This window comes from Solea senegalensis, linkage group LG17 (assembly GCF_019176455.1).
Source record: "Solea senegalensis isolate Sse05_10M linkage group LG17, IFAPA_SoseM_1, whole genome shotgun sequence".
NCBI lineage: Eukaryota > Metazoa > Chordata > Actinopteri > Pleuronectiformes > Soleidae > Solea > Solea senegalensis.
In genome coordinates this window covers 7,264,489-7,283,427 of record NC_058037.1, presented here as the reverse complement: position 1 = coordinate 7,283,427, position 18,939 = coordinate 7,264,489, and the positions used below count along the sequence as shown (strand labels likewise).

The 18,939-nt window shown below is 41.8% G+C and overlaps 2 protein-coding genes across 5 annotated transcripts in view; one reads left to right on the top strand and one right to left on the bottom strand.

Annotated features, from left to right (window-relative positions):
* Window positions 1–7: 7 nt before the first annotated feature.
* On the bottom strand, window positions 8–4,054 carry LOC122783644 (galectin-3). Of its 4 annotated transcripts, XM_044048418.1 has the most exons (7): window positions 3,986–4,054; window positions 3,211–3,221; window positions 2,310–3,083; window positions 2,118–2,206; window positions 1,589–1,760; window positions 1,233–1,327; window positions 751–807 (listed from the first exon to the last, which is right to left on the bottom strand). In XM_044048418.1, the coding sequence occupies exons 2-7, from the start codon at window positions 3,214–3,216 to the stop codon at window positions 804–806; spliced, it is 1,140 nt and encodes a 379-aa protein (XP_043904353.1). In that variant the 5' UTR covers window positions 3,217–3,221; window positions 3,986–4,054; the 3' UTR covers window positions 751–803. The 4 variants fall into 4 exon arrangements, with proteins under 4 accessions (XP_043904355.1, XP_043904352.1, XP_043904356.1 ...); XM_044048420.1 differs by lacking the exon at window positions 1,233–1,327 and having other exon boundaries at window positions 8–807; window positions 2,310–2,963; window positions 3,175–3,221; window positions 3,986–4,051; XM_044048417.1 differs by lacking the exon at window positions 1,233–1,327 and having other exon boundaries at window positions 8–807; window positions 3,986–4,051.
* Window positions 4,055–10,873: 6,819 nt separating this feature from the next.
* Window positions 10,874–18,939, top strand: part of pak5 (p21 protein (Cdc42/Rac)-activated kinase 5) — a 61,476-nt gene continuing 53,410 nt past the window's right edge. Inside the window, exon 1 of the mRNA XM_044048379.1 lies at window positions 10,874–11,049. The gene's annotated coding sequence lies outside the window, so the exon portion shown is untranslated. The remainder of the gene's footprint in view (window positions 11,050–18,939) is intronic.

The window sequence follows — 18,939 nt, the reverse complement described above, 5'->3', positions numbered from 1 at the left end:
AAGCAGATTAAATTCATGTTTTATTTGCATATCACCAAACCACAACAAACAGGATCTCATTGCAAACGTAGCTGTAACTTTAATGCACTTATTATTGTGTTTAGATTAAATGCTCCTGTACATTTATGAAGGGTTTCATAGTGCTGGTTTTGGATTTTTCAGATTTCCCTGAAAGAGATTTTTTTTTTACCAATTCTCAGTCTCAGTGGAGACATCATCGTTATCTCTGACTGACAGTTTTATTCCAGAATAATTACAGTTAACAGAAAGACTCAGCCACATTAAACCCTCCATTGTTTCCTGACAATAGTGATGCATGTTTTATTCTTCGTTAGTAACAGTTTTGAGTACTATAGGAAAAGTTGTACGCAATAAATAGCAGTAGCATTTCCTTAATCGAAAGCTAAAAGGATAATAAATGGTTAGTTGTGCAAAAAATATTGTGGCAGATTATACACTGAGCTCAGCTCATGTGATTATTAATACTTAATGATATAAAAACCCATGTTTTAAGTCCCTACACACTGTGATATAAAAGTGGGAAAGCTTTAGTATCTCCATAAATCTGCATTTTATGTCCTTCAACACATCTTTACACACGTGTGTGTCTTTGTGTGTTGGTGGTTGCATGAGTGAGAGTGGGGTGTCCTAAGGGAGAGTCTCCACGTTGACGAAGGTGAGGACGACGTCGTGCAGGATGTTGATTCTGTCGATCTGGTTGAGCTCCCTGATGCGGTGGCGGAACTCAAACAGTGGGATGTTGTTCACTGCCACTCGGAACGCATCCTGAGTGCACATGATCTTCATCTGGAACAGAACACATCGTCAGTGACGTCGCACTTCTTCCACCACGTCTGGGAGCAATCATGCCGACAGTGATATCACAAAAAAAAAGTGAATTTTTAACCAAACCTTCAACACAACAATCCTGAAAGTTAAATTCATAATTAAAGCTGAGCATTTTCAGTCAGCTGTTTCACTTTACTTGCACGGTGTGCTTCTTCCGCCTCACAAAGTGCCGTAATCAGCATTATCTGAACTCATTTGATAATGGTCTTACTTTGATTATATTTAAAAGTTGTCCTGCTATCAGAGCACACTGAAGCTGTTACAGCTGTAAGTAAACATGGACATAAAGACAGAATTAGCCCCTCACACATTAACCACCTGGCGAAGCCTGTAAAACCCTAAGTGTTATTGATGTTATTGAGCAAGACGAGACCCTCACTGACCTCCAGGAGCCTCCCTGTGGTACAGCAGCTCCCTTATCTAGGACTCGCTTGCACAAACGACTTTCCAACCCTTTCCAACTTTTCCGAAGGTTAGCCTGACATTAGCCATGAGAAAGTGACCTGGAGTCAGTTAAAGGCACCATGTGGAGAATTTTGTACAGATATTATCACAAACAGATGTAGCCGTGGTTAAAATAATTAGTAGCTTCTGTCAATAAAATGCATTTATATGGAGTAGAAAAGCAAACTGCAGGTAAATACATGTGGTAGTGGGTTAATGTTGTTAAAGTGCTGCACACAGCATCCTCAAGCCCGGCTACTGAATCCACTCTGTGGTTCCTCTCTTTAAGTCTCACCTCAAAAGGGCTGCCAAGAGCAAAGGGGAAGGGTTCCTTCATCTCTCTCTCCTCCGGCCCCCAGCGCTCACCCAGTTTGTGGTTACGAACCACCACCTGCTTGCCCCCCTCGCTGAAGCGAGGGTTGATATGAAAGGCAATGTCATTGCCTCGCAGAAAGTTCACTGTGAACCTGTGAGACACCAAAGTTTGACTTGAGCTGACATAGGATTTAGATATATGCACTTCATATTTAACTGAAATGAAACAACTTGGGATAATAAATCAGAGAGAAGACTAAATATAGACACACATGGCCACTTCTTTAGGTACACCTGTCCAGCTGCTTGGGCACAATGGGCACAAAGACATTCAAAATGACTTTAAGTGACTTTGAATGTGGCGTTCGTGTACAATGGACAGGATTTTTTAAGCACAACATTCTGTAGGGTTTGTAGAGAAAAAAAAAAGGCTAAAATAACTCAAATAACCACTACTTACAGTCAGGGTATGAAGGGTTACAGCAGCACACCATCGAACACAAACTTACATTTTAGCATTAGGTTTCACATGGCCCAAGATGGTCATCATCATCTTGTCATACACTCCACGGGCCAGGTTCAAGTTGTATGGCACACTCTAAAAAAAAGAAAAGAAAGAAAGAAGCAAAACAGTTAGGGAAGATCCATAAAACAACCTGACAACCAAAAACAATGGAAGATAAATGAGATTTCTTGCTTACTAGAGGCCCAGATGTGGGTGGAATCCAGTGTGTAGGCATCATGGATGGATTCTGACCCGGCCATCCAGGCTGGCCTGGCCAACCAGCCCAACTGGGGTGGATAGGCCATCCTGGTACGTGTGGATTGACGGTGGAAGCAGGACGAGGAGCAGGAACGGGAGCAGGAGTGGGAACAGGAGCAGGAGCAAGAGTGGGAGGAGGAGGAACAGGAGCAAATGTAGGGGCTGGGACTGGGACTAGAGTTGGAGCTGGGACTTGAGCAGGGATCTGAGCTTGAATTGGAGCTGGGAACTGTGTAGGCTGGTACTGGGTGCCTGGCCAGCAAGGCCCGCAGGGCTGCACTGGAGCTGGGCCTGGAACTGGAAAGGCAGCTGGAGCTGGAGCAGTGGTGATGACAGTGGTTGGTACAGGAGCTGGTGACATAACTTGGGTTGAGGCTGGATATGAAACTGGTGCAGGAACAGAGACTGGAGCTGGTTGTGTCCCGGGCCAGCACGGTGTGTTTGGCTGGCCAGTCCAGCACGGTGCAGGCTGGGTGGGCTGTCCCGGCCACGCGGGGAATGAAGTCGCAGATGGTGTCAGGCCGGGCCAAAGGCTGTTAGTCTGTGGGGCAGAACCAGTGGACGGGCAGCTGCCACAGAGAGGATCAGAGGGCTGAGAGGGAGAGGGAGAGGGAGAAGGAGGAGGAGAGGGGGAGGAAGGTGGGAGAGTGGGGTCAGGGGCAAGGACAGAGATCCGGGGAAGAGAGAGTGTGGAAAGGATGGAGGACACCAACTTGCAGTTGCAAACATAAGCAAGGATTGAAACATTTTATATTTAGATGCAAAAACGCAGCGAGATATATAATAATTAGTGTCAGTCTTACCAGTGTAGAGATCTGAGGATATGACGAGATACTTACATTCATGCTGCCTGTCACAACAAGATCAAAACCAATTTATTTGACATCATTTTTGTCTTTATTGTCAAGTCTCAAAACACAAAACAGACAGAAAACAAACACGGATTTCACAGTCAGGAGATGAGAGAAAATGGAAATGGCACATTATGGGACATCAAAATCCTTAGTTATTAAACTATTTAAGATGTATTTTTAATGCTACAGACACTGATAGAATAGTTCTCCAGTAGATGATTGTCTCTCCACATAGACTTATATCTTGTTTAGTAGAGGTTAGTGGACGCCATGGTGTGATTGACGACAACAGGAAACACTGTGAGAGAAACATGATGACACAATGACTCTCAGTCATATGTGCAGTTAGAGAGGAATGTGCAATCACAACGATTCTTGTGACTGCACATTCCGCTCAGAGGATTTAAATATAAGAAATACAAATGAACACAGATCATTTTTACTAGTCATTACTTCATAATTTAGTCACGGGCGGCAAATACATAAGGTAATGTTGTAATTATGCATTATTTTTAAAGTATAGGACTTTTCAGAAGCTTCATTTTGGACCACATGAACACCAATATTATTCTATGCATTCAGAGTTATAATCATACAGTGTATTAGGATATTATTTTATCAACAGCAGGACATCAGTCCAGACAATGCAAATGTCAAATGTCAAAAAACATCTTTCTTTCTGGTTCTTGGAAATATTAACAAATACGATGTGGCTACGTATGAAGCTGCCACAGTTACAATGCAGAGCGGATTTATTTACCTTTTCTCGTCTGAAGTCCTCAGGTGCACAGAGGAGCAGGGCTGCAGGCTGTGGTGTGGTTTAGGTGAATCTGTCCAACACAAAGTCTTTTATAGACCCAGACACTCCAGTCACTCCTCACCTCATCAGAGAGACACGCCACATCCTTACACGGCACAATGACGTGTCGTATATGTGGCGAGCAATAAGTTACCCTCTCATTTAAAATGTAAAACCGATTGTTTTTGTTTGGTTGGGTTCATGTTATCTCTTTGACCTCTTCCTCAGGAGATTTAAACATAAAGTGGGAAAGTTACACTGGTCTTTAAAACAAAAAGAAAGGCCATTAGACTTAGTTAGTTCATTTAGTTTAACTTTATTTCTGTTTGCACCAAATCAACATGCACATATCAGAGAACCCTAACCCATATCATATCCACTAGTTGGGGTGAAAATAGAGAAACTGGGGATTGAGATGAGCAAGAAGAGAGATAAAAGATACAGAAGAGATAAATGCTCATTTAAAGCTATCCACTGAATTTTACAGATATGAAATCATGTGGAATCTCTAAGACAAGTTAAGGCAATTATTTTGTTTATATAGTGTCTTATTCTGGGCATTTTTCATATAAAACAGGTCTTTAATATCCACAGAGACTCAACATTCCTCCATAAGTGAGCAATGTGTGACGGTGATGAGAAAGAGAGAGGGGAATGGTGATGGTGGTGATGGAGGGGGATGACTTTCCCATTTTTTTTATACCCAAACTATCCACTGACAGCACAATGATCTGTTTTTGTGTTAATGGCTCACTTCACTGTTGAAAAGTCATGGGACTGTTTCACATGTGGCATCAGTCTGGGCTTCACTATAGTAACACAATTACAGCAGATAGACAGAGACAAGTCAGGGTTCACCGCTGTGACTCCCACTCATCCACACCGCAGAGTTCACCCCCAGGTTAATTCACACTTCAGATTTCATATTTATCTCGGCATGATACATCGGATCTCCTCCAACCTGTTCCAGTACCGCTTCACGTCTGTTAAACAAAAAGAGCGACGTCGGGGTCAAATGACATGAGTCTCCACGGCAGCGACTTCATAACAAACAACAGTCGCAGACGTTGGCGTCACACAATTGCGGTGATTGTCCTCACGCCGTTATTAGATCAGCCGTCACCTGAGCTGAAAATGTCAGAAATTGCAGAAAGTGTCTCAGAGTGCAGAGATAATAATCCTCAAAGAATTCACCTCCTTTCTGTTGGATCTTTGTGTTTATCTGCAAACAGAAAACGAAGAGCATCTTTTACCCACAGTTTAATAATTAAGTATAATGATCATTTACTCAATAAAGAAACAACATAATCAGTGTATTAAAGGTTGGAAATGTGTGTGATAATAAAAAGCAGATGCCCTGCATTTTCAGTTATCCTGTAGACAAAATTCTGTTAAATTAACACAGAGAAATGTGATATGACACATTCCACATAAATAGATGATAATTCAATTATTAAATTCCACACACACATACACAGGAGACAGTTGGGGAAATGGAAGCCTCCTGTTCTCTCTCTGTGAGTGTTTTAGTTTAAGTAGCAGTAATCAAATCTGTTCAACTGAGCATCTGGGATGATGAGATCTCCTACAAGCTGTTACAAGGCAAACTTTTAATACTTGCTCTCTTTGTCTTCATCAGCTTCTTTGCAGCAGCAAACAAGGAATAAGACTGTAAATATCACATGAGGGAAATCAGGAACAAGCAAGTGATTAGGAAGTGACTAAATGTGTTTGTCTTCTGGATGTGTTCACATGCAACTGTTTATTATTAAAGGCAGTGGTGTGCACAGACATTTACGGGACAGGTGCTCAAATGAAAAAAGGGCACCCACTTCATAATTATGAATCAAAACAATTCATTACATTAGTTAGGTTTACATTGAATTTAACTGCATTTTCAAAGAGTTGCTAAAAAGAAAAAAACACACATTTATGTGTGTGTTTTCATCCACTGCTGTAAAGCAAATATTGGGAGTTGGTTGTTTGGAGGGACATTTCAGTTATTTTATTCACTGAAAGCAGTTCCACTGCACGCAGACGTCCACCTCCCTCAATCATAAAAACTTAAAGACATAAAGACTTTTGTGAAAAATATGCACTAAAACAGGCTGATAAAGACAAACAGTGGCAAATCATGTTAAATGTGTTCATTTTAATAACCCAAACACTCGTGCAGATGTTTAATAGTCACAGTACTTTACTACAAATGCACTGAGTGAAAAATGACAGAAAACACAACTTAAATGTATTTTTGGAGTAGTATTACACACTTATTTCGATTGTGAATTGATGCTATGAGACTCGTAAAAGGTAAAATATAAAATTTGAAAAAGAAATGAATACAAATACCTTTCAAAATGGACCCTTACCTGGTCAGAGGTCAGAAGAGCAGGTGCATGAGCACCACACGGGCTCCATCTGTGCAGGGTCCATGACAAAAAAGGTGTTTTTATGTTTGTTTCGCTGCCCCCATGTGGCCAAAAAAACACACTGCTTTGAAGTTAGACCTCATGACCAAACTACTGGAGAAACTTGTATTTCTGCTCGCAAGACCCTAGATCAGCACAACCTGAAACTGTGTCTCAGGGACATTTTGTAGATAAACAGAACTCAGCAGAAGCTCAAACTCCACTCTGGAGACAAAATGTCTGACCTACGATGGGACCAGCATTTATATTTGTAACAAAATGACTTCTATATGGAGTTTAGAGTTCTCCAAAACAGAAAACATCAAAATAAATCTGACAAAAACAGTGTCAGGAGACAAGTCTCACCAATCCTGCTCAGTTTGTTCATGTTTAGTTGTACCTGCAATTTGCCCCCATTAAACATCCACATGCATGTATGTAGTAGCCTTATTTGAGGGCGTGTTTACCATGTGGTCATGACATGTGCTGTCAGCTGGCCGAGGGACTCGTGACGTCACTTGCAGGAGATCTCCTTCTGAAGTTTCCACCAATGCGAGAGCTGAGGAAAAAAGGAGACAGCCGTGAGATGTGCTGCTGTTAGGCAGAAGAGAGTATTCTGGCAGGGGCTGGATTCTTCTGAAGCAACAGTGGAGGCATTAGCCTCTGATAAGCTCTGGGCCCCGTTCCAACACTCGTAAGCGGAAACCTCCTTATCTCCCCTTATCCCGCCCTTTTCACACTTTCCTGAAAATTAAAGAGAAAATTATAATTATAGGATGGTTAAAGAATAAAGGAACAAGTAATCCCCCCAAATAGGTGACATTTCTGGTGGTTAACCCTGTAAAAAGGGGAGTATTTTTCCATGAGAGAGTGTCTTTCAATAACCTGTGGATATTTGACAGCCCAGAGGGGGAAAATAAAAACTCCCTACTAAAGACGCTTTTGTGTTTTCAAAGAGTGAGAGAACACGAGAGATACAATCAAAGAGTGTGTGTAACAGCGTGCTTGATAGTTTCAAAGAAAATAATATTGCTGCAGTTGCCATGGGGACAGCAGCACGTTGTAGCAGGAATATCTCTTTCTTTCTCTCTCTCTCTCTCTGTATTAAAATCATCATCACATCAGGAGCTCTAGAGGTCATTGTAATATCACAAAGGATGATATAGATGTGTTTGGCTTGTGTTTCATACACAAACAGCAGCAACTTAGACAAGATACTGTTGGATTCATTGTAGTAAGGTGCGCACGACCACAATCCACCAGTAGATGGGGGTAATAACTCTCACAACAGTGTTACAATCATTTTGGTTCATGTTCCATGAAGGAAAACTAACAGGAGACTTTAAACCCAGAGAATACTTTATCTTAATTGCACAGCATCTCTGTAACCCTTATCTTTACCAGGAAGGACTTGTCAGTGTCTAATCTTACTTTGCATCTTAAAAGCATTGAGTGATTTGTATATATTTTTGAGCTTGATTAGGCCATATTTCATCACTCAGTCTTTATGTATACTCTTTATACTTTTTATGTCCTCAAAGATGTCCTCAAATATTGATCGTCGCCGCTGATTGCTTTGGATTCATGTGGCCTGCGTGTTAACGTCTGCCAGCAAACCAAATTTCCTAAAATGAAAAGTGGATGCTTTCACTCTCCCCCAAAGCTTTTAAGAAAATTACAAAAAAGAAAGTTACATATTCCAGCGACTAATTGATAGTCAAGTGATATATTTGGGGGTCAGGTGTCAGGTGAGTCTGTAACTGGTAAAATGTTTGTAAAAACACAGGTTTTATTTTTAAGCAATATGCAAAGCACATAATACAGAAGACTATCCTAGTCTAGACACCATCTTTAATACACATAATATATACTGTATGTGCAGGACAGATGTGGCTGTCATTAAAGTCCATAATAAGAGTGTAGTCCTGAGCAGAGGGGGCGTTTCCAACGCTTGTAGTCTGCGCTCACGCATTTCCCATGAGGATTTATGGGTGACAGGGAGGCAGCATGGTGCGAGCAGCATCATCACAAGAAGACAAATCACTGGAGCAGGAAATAGATCTGGTTGGGGAGAATGTGTCAACTTGGAAACTGGATGTCCACTCTCGCAAACATCTCTATCTACAGTATGGTTAGATTTTGCATGTATTTTAAGAGGAGAAATTAACTTCTGGTTGATTTGTGCTGGCAGGATTTCTCACTGTAGAACTAAGTGGCAAAAATGGAGAAGGCTTGAGTCGGAGGACATGTTACGGCACCTCCCTCAATGATCCCTATGTTTAACAACACAGAGGAGCTAGGCCTGCTATAATAATGGTTGCTCTGTGTCCTCTGTCATCTTCTCCCCCCCACTAAACCAAACAGTCAGACATAAGGACTCTTCTGCAGCAGTGGGAGAAATTGACTTTTAACATTCACTCGCCGTAGTCAGGGTAAGAGCCAGCCGTGTGCTACAAATGGCACGTCAGACACAGAGAGGGGGATGTTAATGAGGACAGTAATGTCAGAGATGGCAGAGGACGACCCACTGTCTGTGTTCCCACTAAGCTCTGGGGCTGTATAGTCTGTGTCTGGCCTCACTTCAAAAACACTTAAGTTACACGCACTCATGCCTGTCATAGACCTGTACTCTGTAGTAGCAGGAGATAACGATGCAGTTTAAAGCAGGATGACTCGGTTTAGTTGAGAATGAAACATGATTTTTAATATTTAGATCTTTGTCCCTGTGTCAAAATCGAACTTTAAGGTCTCTGTGTGTAAGAGGTAGAAATTCCCAAGTGAATAGAATTGAAGGAAATACTACAAATTGTTAATGAGAGCAGAGTTTTCCACTGTAAACAAACACTGCCCCAATTAATTGCTGTATAATGCCATTGAATCTTATATTTTATACTTTACTATGTCCATCGAGTGATGCAAAAACTTAAAATCATGAATAAACCTGTTGTAATAGGCCTTTTTTCACAGTGGCCATTTTTGACATTAAATAGGACCAATACAGGTGTTACTAATGACCTTAATTAGGGCTTCACACCAGGTTTAGGTTCTACTTACACTGTATTTTTACATCTATCTGATCCTGAGGCAAGATAATAACCATGACCACAGCAGCAGTGTTTATATTTTCCCTTCTTTTGATAAGATTTGGTTCCAACCAAGAACTTATGATGTGGAATGAGCTGTGATTTGTGTGGGAATCACCAGTCAATGTCCATTTTTAAGCTCTGGTAAGTTAAAGATTTATACAAATTTCATAAACATGTATACTCGAAATATCACATGAAAAGAGATTGTATTGTGTTAGAAACAAGTAAAATTATGTTTTGTAATAGTGGAATTATTAAACACACTTTTATTTCAAAGAAATACTTTTAGCGATACGATTAGCATTTAGCTTTGTATTACCAGAATAGGGGTAGTTTTGTAAAAAATGTGCTTCCCAACCTCAGTTTCCTCTGAGTCCAGAAATATCTTCATTCTTCTTTATGTTACGTGGATACCAGTGACACTTGGTGCGAGGTTTGAAACTGCGACGCTAATTCTGCAGTTTTTATACGAGAGCTCATTCCCAGAATGTAAACAGTGTCCGCCATCTTTGCTAACAGTTAAGCTAACAGGACCAAGTGTCAAAGAAAAGAATGAAGATATTTCTCAACTCAGAGGAAAGTGAGGTTGGGAAGCACAATTTTTCCAAACATTCTAGTAATACAAAGCTAAATGAAAATCTGTGAAGTATTACCTTATTCAATCATTTAGGAAAGGTGTTTTAAGTGGTTTTGAACATCATCACGTGGTTGGTGGTTGAGTAAACTTTTGATCTATTGATATTTATTTTATTTCTTCATATAATAAGCAAACTGTTTTTGGTAGATACCTATTTGTTGTTTGTTTATTCATTTATTTATTTAGTCTTTATTTAGCCAGGAAGGTGCTATTGAGATACAAGATCTCTTCTTCCAGGGAGTCCTGGTCAAGATAGCGGTATAGACATAGGATAAATAGTTCCATAGAGACAAGACAATTCCAGATATAAAACCCACAACAGAATATAAAAGTTAAAAAGAGAGAGATATCATAAAGTATACAGGCCATACCAACAAGATCCTCAAGGTGATGTAAAACAACAACATGTTTCTTTTGCATGTGTTTGAAGGAGTCAGTGTCTGTTGTGAAAGAAATGCAGTTGCAGCACAATCCAACATTTCTCACACTAAGCACCTGCACATGAACTCTGATATATATATATATATATATATATATATATGTATATACAGTTAGTTGGAGGTGGTTCCCAGGTTGTGTGTTCAGGTGTGGGTGGATGTGAAGGATGTGAGTGGAAGTCCTCCTCTCTGCTGCTGCTGCTGGCTGTCACAGGTGCTCTCCTCCTCTCTCCTCCTCCTCTCTCCTCCTCTCCTCTCCGCCCTCTCCGCTCTGCGCTCATTCGCTCTCTCCAACAGCCCGGATGTAGCGCACACAACCGCACAGTCCTCCACTCACTGTGGTAATAACATGGCGCTGGCAGACACTTAACGGTGCCCACCATAATAACACTGTCCTCAGTCACAGACACAAACAAGCGGCGGGACATGTGAGCTCCTCGAGCCCCAGCACAAGCAGGTAAGTCCGGAGCATTTTATGCGACATATGCGCTTTGACGCGGTGCAAATGGTTAGAAATGTAGCAGCTGTCGTTGCTGCTGCTGCTGCTGCTGCTGCTGATTCTTGCAGGAGGGAAAGAAGCCGCTGTGGAAAGGCGATTTTTTTGTGTGTGTGCAAGGCTGTAGTTTGTGTCTGCGTGTTGAAGCCTTGCAGTGGAAAAACAGCAGTGTCATTCCGGGCAGGTTAGTGTCGCTGCTTACGATGCGTCTTTGCACAAAATAAGTCATCATGTGTTGTCATGGCTGTCAGGCTCCCTCCGTGCGTCGACCGCTGTCCTTGGTATTGAACTGGGTGGGCATGATCACACCTTATGCATGCTCCCGTGCAGACTGTGTGTGTGTGGAGGCCTGTGTTTGTGCCACGGTTTCCTTGGAGGCTGTCACTGTTGCTTAAATCAGGAGGGATTGTTGTCGATGGCTGTGGGTTGAACATGCAGCTACAGTGGGGTCTCAGTGCGTGGATGATGCCCAGTGCTGAGTTGAGGGACTTGGATCTCTGTTGTTGCTATAATGTCTTTATTTCCCCACTGTCACAGCATCTCTTTTGCTGCAGCACCGCTCCACTGTATGTCAGTGATGATGACAGTGCAAGACATGTATTCGCACTGCATGTATTTTTTTTTTTGCTTGCAGCCAACCAGACTCAGAGTGTGTGTGTGCATGTATTTGTTGCCTCTTTAGGACCTTTTCTGGCATAAACATTGACCTTGTCAGGAACACTAGTCCTAGTGGAGGCCAAAACCTGGTCCTAATAAGGCAGAAGCTCAAATATGAGTTCAACTTCATTAACGTTTTGACATTGTGAGGACATTTCAGCCGGTTCTCACAACTTTGTTAGGATTAGGCATGTAGTTGAGTGTATGGATGTCCTCACAAGTATAGAGATACGTGAGTGTGTGTGCACTGGCCAGGTAAGGCCAGGAACATATGGCTTGTTTTCAAGTTCAATGTGGCTTTTGGATTAGAACGTGTAGAAGAAAATTAAAAGTGGTGGCTGTGAGCCGGGGTTCCCCCTTCTAAGCTCATAATCGCCCTCACAACAACACTCTATTAATAGGGTTAATGATAACATGTAGCTGCACAAAAAGCTCTAAGCAAGTCCTGTCCTATAGAACATGGAGCTCACTGGTGTCAGACATGTCAGTGTCTCATTAGAAAATGTCTTGTCATTGTGTGACACATGCGTGTAGATTCTCATTCTTCAAATGTCATGGAATCAGTAGCAACTGGATTATTTCTTTTCTTTGAATGATGTGACAGAAACTCGCCGGTTCTTTGACGTTGTCGTCATGTGATCCAGAAAAGTAGTGATGTTTTTTTTTTGTTGTATAGACTAACCTTTCACAATTGGCTGGATAATGATGTCTGCGGTCATTTTTCAGCACTTGACATTTGTCGAATCATTTAAAGGAGCAGTTAGTCGTATTGGTCTGGACCTGCCAAAACATATTTGTGGCATTTTATCTGCAGATGAACGGACTATGAAGACAATCATTAGTTGCAGCCCTGCAAACAATAACAAATATCAATACCTAAAGTGTATGGATCACACAGTGGTACATGTTTTCCCTGTGTGTGCGTGGGTTCTCTCCAGGTACTACAGCTCCCTCAGTCCAAAAAACATGCACAATACAGTCCAAAAACATGCACAATTGGGGATTAGGTTAATTGGACACTCCAATTTGACTGTAGCTGTGATAGTGAATGGTTGCTTGTCTCTGAATGGTGGCCCTGTGATGGCCCAATGTCACATGAGATTGGCTCCCCCTACGACCCTCTCATGGAGGATAAAGCGGTAGAAGATGTATGGATGGATGCCGTGTATGGCATTTTCAAAGAAACAGCAGTTAATGACTTTGATTAAAAGGCCACTGCTGTGCTATAGCTTAAATCAGGAAACATACAATGATTGTGTGGATAAATTGACCTCAGGGGGCTTAAACTCGCACTCACCTGCTGAACTCTGTTCTTACAACAACAGCACGGCCTGTGATCAATGCTGTAAAAGTAAAGCCCTTTGCTCCCGGTCACAAATTAAAGTGGCACTTTTGGTTGTAATGTAGGATTACAGTAGGGTGCTTGTGAGAGACTGATTAAAAATTAATGGTAAAGAATTGATCCCGCAGATGATGCCATGAAATCCAGACTGGTGCCAAAAAAAAGGTAGACCCTACATATTGCATCTCAGGAGCTGTACTGTATAACAACCATATCCTTTAAACACGACGCCTCCAGTGTTATATTGCAGGTTGTTTTTTTTTAATAGAGTTGCTGACATAACGTTGATGACATCATTACTTTTTTTATCATTCTTGACTCTGCTCCTCCAGACAGAACAGTTTCCTCGCTATGATGAGTAGTCCATGTATCCACTGAGTGCTGGAGTGTCATTGATGCTTGTAACATTTGTATCCATTTGTCCAGATTAGGACTGCCACTCATGACCATTTTGATAGTTGACTCGTCATCAATTAATGAATCAATTATTTGTTCATTCATCTTCTACCGCTTTATCCTCCACATAAGGGCGCTGTGCCAATCTCAGTGGACACAGTGATTAGTAGTGGTTGGCACTGTTGCCTCACAGCAAAAAGGTGCTGGGTTCAATGCCCGGTCTGGGACCTTTCTGTGTGGAGTTCCCCGTGTCTGTGTGGGTTTCCTTGGCCTCTCCGGTTTCCTCCCCCCATCAAAAAAAACGGCTATTGTATAATGACAATAAAGATTTCCTTTTCTTCTTTATTTTAGAAAGGCGGGGTAAACTCTGGACAGATCGCCAGTCCATCACAGGACCACATGTCGAGACAACATCCACTCACTCTTGCACGCGTACGGTCAATTTAAAGTGTTCAATTTGCCTAATTCCCAAATCTGCATGCCTTTGGACTATGGGAGGAAATGGAGAACCCGGAGAAAACCCACACACACAGGGAGAACATGCAAACTAACCATAACCAAGGCCCTTGTTCTGACCGGGTCGCGAACCTGGCTCTTCTTGCTGCAAAGGCGGTGGAGTGCTAACCCCTACATGAAACAATTAAATAAAACCAATATATACAGCCTAGATATACCATCAAACAATGTGAACTAAATGCAAAATGTTTTCATTTAATTACAAATTATTAAGAGAAATTAATTAATCAATTATCAAAATAGATGCCATCGATTAATGGTTGCAGCCTTGGTGCTCATTTTGTGTCCAGAGATAAAGGAGTGTGTGTCATTTTAAAATGTTGGGGGGGACTTAGAAGAAGCTGAGTCAATGTGTGTGAACGCTTGTTTGCATGCTCCCTGGTTATCCGCTGTGTAATGTATTCAGTGCCAGCAACGGAGCACAACAGCTCTACATAATGATCAAAGCTTGAGGGATGCCAGAGCATGGCTTCAGCCTGCAGGAGTAATAATAATAATAAAAATAACCTTTGAAGTTATCACAATCCCACAACCTCATTCTCCTCATATTCTGCTCTCTGTTACTCTCTCACATACACACACATACACAAACACCTACACACCCACTCGAAGCCTCTCTTCTCTTTAATGTTTCTGGATACGGGGTGAGCACTTAAAGGACGGATAACGATAATGAACACATGACCAACTATTTTAGTCCCGATGGCTCTGCACCAGACTGCTCCCGGGGTCTGTGAGGAGGCAGCCTGCCCGCGTTGCTCACACAAAGTCAAGGTTACGTAAGAGCCAGCGGGAGTCATACATTGAATAATTTGGCCGTAGAAGAAGAAGAAGACGAAGAAGTAGAAGGATAATATGGTGCTCGGCTTTGCTGTGCACGTCTTTTCTAATGTTGCTGCTTCCTCAACGTTCAACGTTGACCTCACGTGCCACGTCTTTCACTCCGTCTTTCTCTGTGGTCGAATAGTGTTTGATATGCATGAGTGGGAATGTGTTATCTGTAATTGAAGCTTCTATTTATATGGGAGCCTCTCAAAAGACTCATTGGTCAATGGTCAGCCGAGGAGTGTCTGGCAGACTTGCAATGGTCGATCTTTCTAATCAAGGAGCAGAACCGGGGAGCATGCAAACAAGGTCCAGAGCGACGGGAGGAGAGGAAAGAAAGATGGTGGAATAAATAAGACACAAGTAGAAACAATGAGGACTGCAGCGTGGACATGGTGGTGCTGGTTTAACAGTAGGTGAGGATGAAAGGTGAAATATGGGTAAAGTACAGGATACAAAAAAATAAAATGGTGAAGTCAAGAACAGAGATGAGGGGAAAGGAGGAGGAGGAGCAGTATGATGAGAAGCAGGGCAGAAACCAGAGAGTCAATGAAGGGGATAATCTTATTGCAGAGGAAATGTAGAAGGTGAGACTGAATATCTGTCTGTGTCGGGAGTCTTAATTTCTTTCTGTCACTTCTGTTCATTTCAGCTACAGCAGAGCAGTCAGTCTGTCTGTCTGAGACCCCTCCCCCCCCGACTCATCTTCAGACGTCGGCACTTGTGTCCCACATTATTGCATTTTTCTGTTTTTGACCTGGGATTTAAAGAAAAAGAAAGAAAAGAAAAGAAGCTTCCCTTGTGTTTTCTGCATGACTTGGCATGTCAGTGTCACAGAGAGTCAGAGCGACTGAAGGAGACATGATGACAGAGGAGAAAGAGCAGTTCAGAGTGTCTGTGTACCTCTGTCTTTCATATAATAATAGTTTGTGGTACAGAAGTTGCGTCATGTGTTCATAATGTCGTTTGTGAATCCAATTTGCTGTAAAATGACAGTTGAACTGTAAATCTGGTTATTATTATCAGTCGTAAAAATAAAAAAACTGCAGAAATGAAATCAAAGTGCATCTGCACAAGATTTGATGCCGTCTGACATGTAGGAGCCCAGTCATGGTTGTGCCAAGTGTTGATTATATTTGAGCTGTGTCATGATTGTCATGGTGTGTGCTGGCTGTACTAGCACCAGCACACACTGTATATATATGTGTACATACACATATATATACTGTATATATATATACATATATATATATATATATATATATATATATATATATATATATATATATATATATATATATGTACATACATGTGCAAAACGTCAACATGGCGTCGGCCAAATAGCGAATCTCGATGCTTCAAAATGGGAGTTCACATTCATATGAGTGAAGTCATGACCGAAGAGCACGCATGCACACACACACACACACACACACACAGTGAGTTGACCTAGTTACTTGCTCAGACTTGGTAGACTCACACTTAACCATTCGGTTTTCTCACTTTAGCTCGTGTGTGTCTTCACTCAATGAGGCTGTTCTACTTCTTTTCAAATCCTCCTCTTGTCCAGGCCTGAAAAAAAGCCTGACAAGCTCTGTGTTGGACATGTGTCTGCGTGTGTGTGTGTGTGTGTCACTGGTCATGGGGCCAAGACATCAACGGGCACTGATGAAGAGGCCCAGTGAAGCTTGAATGCCCACTGATGCCCTCGGGCTCCTGAGTGCTGCATCTGCCGCTGCTGCTGCCCAACACAGCGCTGGCCCTTCCAGCTCCGTCCGCCTCGCTCCAGGCTGAGGGAGTCGCACTATTTCTGTGAAAGTGTGTGTGTGTGATGTGGTCGGTGCATGTGAGTGTCGGCGTGTCTCAGCGTCTCTCCATGTTGGCAATAAATGATTCTCTCGTAGAGACATAGGTCTGTTGTAAACGTGTGTGTATGCACTTGCTGCACTAACCTGTTAATACCAGTTTAATTGCTATTAAAGCGATAGCTGTTAAGAATGGGCAGCCTTCAAACGCCAACTGCTGTGTCTTCACCTTGTCCCCAGAGTTTGACAGTGAGTGAAAAGATTCTCCTGTTTTTGAACCTTCAATAGAAAGTAACGCTACAGTACATTTATTATAGTCTACGCTGATGTGTTTTTATGCATTTATTTTATTAAAATTAAGGAATTTATATAAGCAGTGCTGTATTTAAACTGTCCAATAAAATGTGTCTTAATCATTTATTCAGTTTTACCTTCAGACAAACTGATGGCAACAAATGTCTGAGAGCAAATTCTATCTTATTAAAGGAATTAAATGCTACAGACAACTGAGCCAGTGCTGAATTACCAAGCACTGACTTCTCTGCCCACAACTATCATGTATATTATTGTGTATACGGACATATATATATATATATATAGATATCTATATGTATATATATATCTACTGTGTGCGACACATATTACTCCCTTTAGACTCCCAGAGCACTTCTGGTGTAGCTATTCTTGTTGCATGTGTGTAATCTATTTATATGTTTTGGTATTTATTGCTTTTCCTGGGTGCAGCCGAGTGTGTTTCCCTTAATGTTTGTGCCTTTTACGCTTGTATGTGCTTTGTCCTTATGGTCCACTTTATACTACAACCAAGTGCCAGGTCTTCCCTTTTCGGGACAGTGATTTAAGAAATGCAGTGGCAGACATGGAGCGTGTCGTTCCTATAACATTTAAGAAATGTTATCCTATAAGGATGGCAGGAATATGTTAGTAAAATGACAATTCATTTATTTTAAGGAAATGAATAAATTAAACAGGCCACATGGCGGTGTAGTGGCTAGTACTGGTGACTTACAGCAACCCATTGCTTTATGGAGTTTGCATGTTCTCCTTGTGTGTGAGTTTTCTCTGGGTTCTACAGTTTCCTCCCACAGTTCAAAAACACACAGAGGTTAATTGCATACATAAATGTGAGAGTGGATGGTTGTTTGTCCTGCGATGGACCGACGACGTGTACAGGTTGTACCCCGCCGAGCCTATGTCCGCTGGGGTTTTGTTCCAGCAGCCCTGTGACCCTCACGTGGAGGATAAAGCGGTAGACGATGTATGAATGAATGAATGAATTAATGAATTAAACCCCAAATCATCAATCTGGCAACAGCCTTTCTCATAGCTCTAATTTTCAGCCGCGTGTTTTCTTCTCTACATCAGCTCAGTTAAATAAACTACGAGGGTGGTTTTCACTGCTGCTTTTAAGACACTGCTCCTGCGGTTTAGTTACAGTCCTGTTAAAAATGAAAGGTCGCGTAGCCAACCGTCATTAACCAAACTCATCACCTGAAGCACGGAAGGCAGCAGTTGGTCTTATGCGCAGCAAAACGCTGTTGAGGTCCTTCACTATAATTACTCACTTCTTCCGTTAATCCTGGCAGTTCTCTCTCTTAAAAGCTGCAGGCGCCCAGATGGGTCCAAGTCTTGCACGCTGCACCTCGTTTCATACGAGGTGTAAGAAAAAGAAGAAGAAGCCATATCTTACTGGACAAAGACAGCCATTTTGGAAATGAATTGTGAGACAGTATTTATGACTCTGGCTGTGTAAACATGGTCATTGTTCCACAGTGATCACTTCAGTGTTTTTTATGATGTTTTAATGTGGTTGATGTATTTGAACAGTGCTCCGGTGAATGGACTGTGGATAAATCACTTTATAGAGATCGTAAAACATTTTAATTGCCGCACATGTGTATGTTTGTAATCAGGATTCAGTGCAGGGAAAACCGTCATAAATTATGTCTCATTTGTTGAAATTCTCCCCTGGGAGAGTTCTACGCTCTATCAAAACATGACAAGTACAAGTTATTCTCATCTGATTTCTTCCTACACACTTTCCTTCATGTTGCCAGCGACATTTGTCAGTAAGCTCAGTCTGTTTTGGTCTGTGATTTGAGATCAGTCAGGTGGATTTTCATCAAAGCAGACATGAATAAGGACAGTCATTATGGCTCAGCCTGATTTATTACCAACCCCCAGCTCCCTCACCCACATGGTGAGACTTCAAAGAAAAGGGAGAGTTTGAAGATGCAGGCTGCTATCGCAACATAGCTCACACCATAGCATCCTTTTTTTTTTTTTTTACCA

Coding starts and splice junctions, on each gene's coding strand:
- LOC122783644 (XM_044048417.1), bottom strand. Junction 1,761..2,117: donor GTGAAACCTAATGCTAAAAT/GTAAGTTTGTGT, acceptor GGTGTCTCACAG/GTTCACAGTGAACTTTCTGC. Junction 808..1,588: donor CTCTTGGCAGCCCTTTTGAG/GTGAGACTTAAA, acceptor GTTCTGTTCCAG/ATGAAGATCATGTGCACTCA.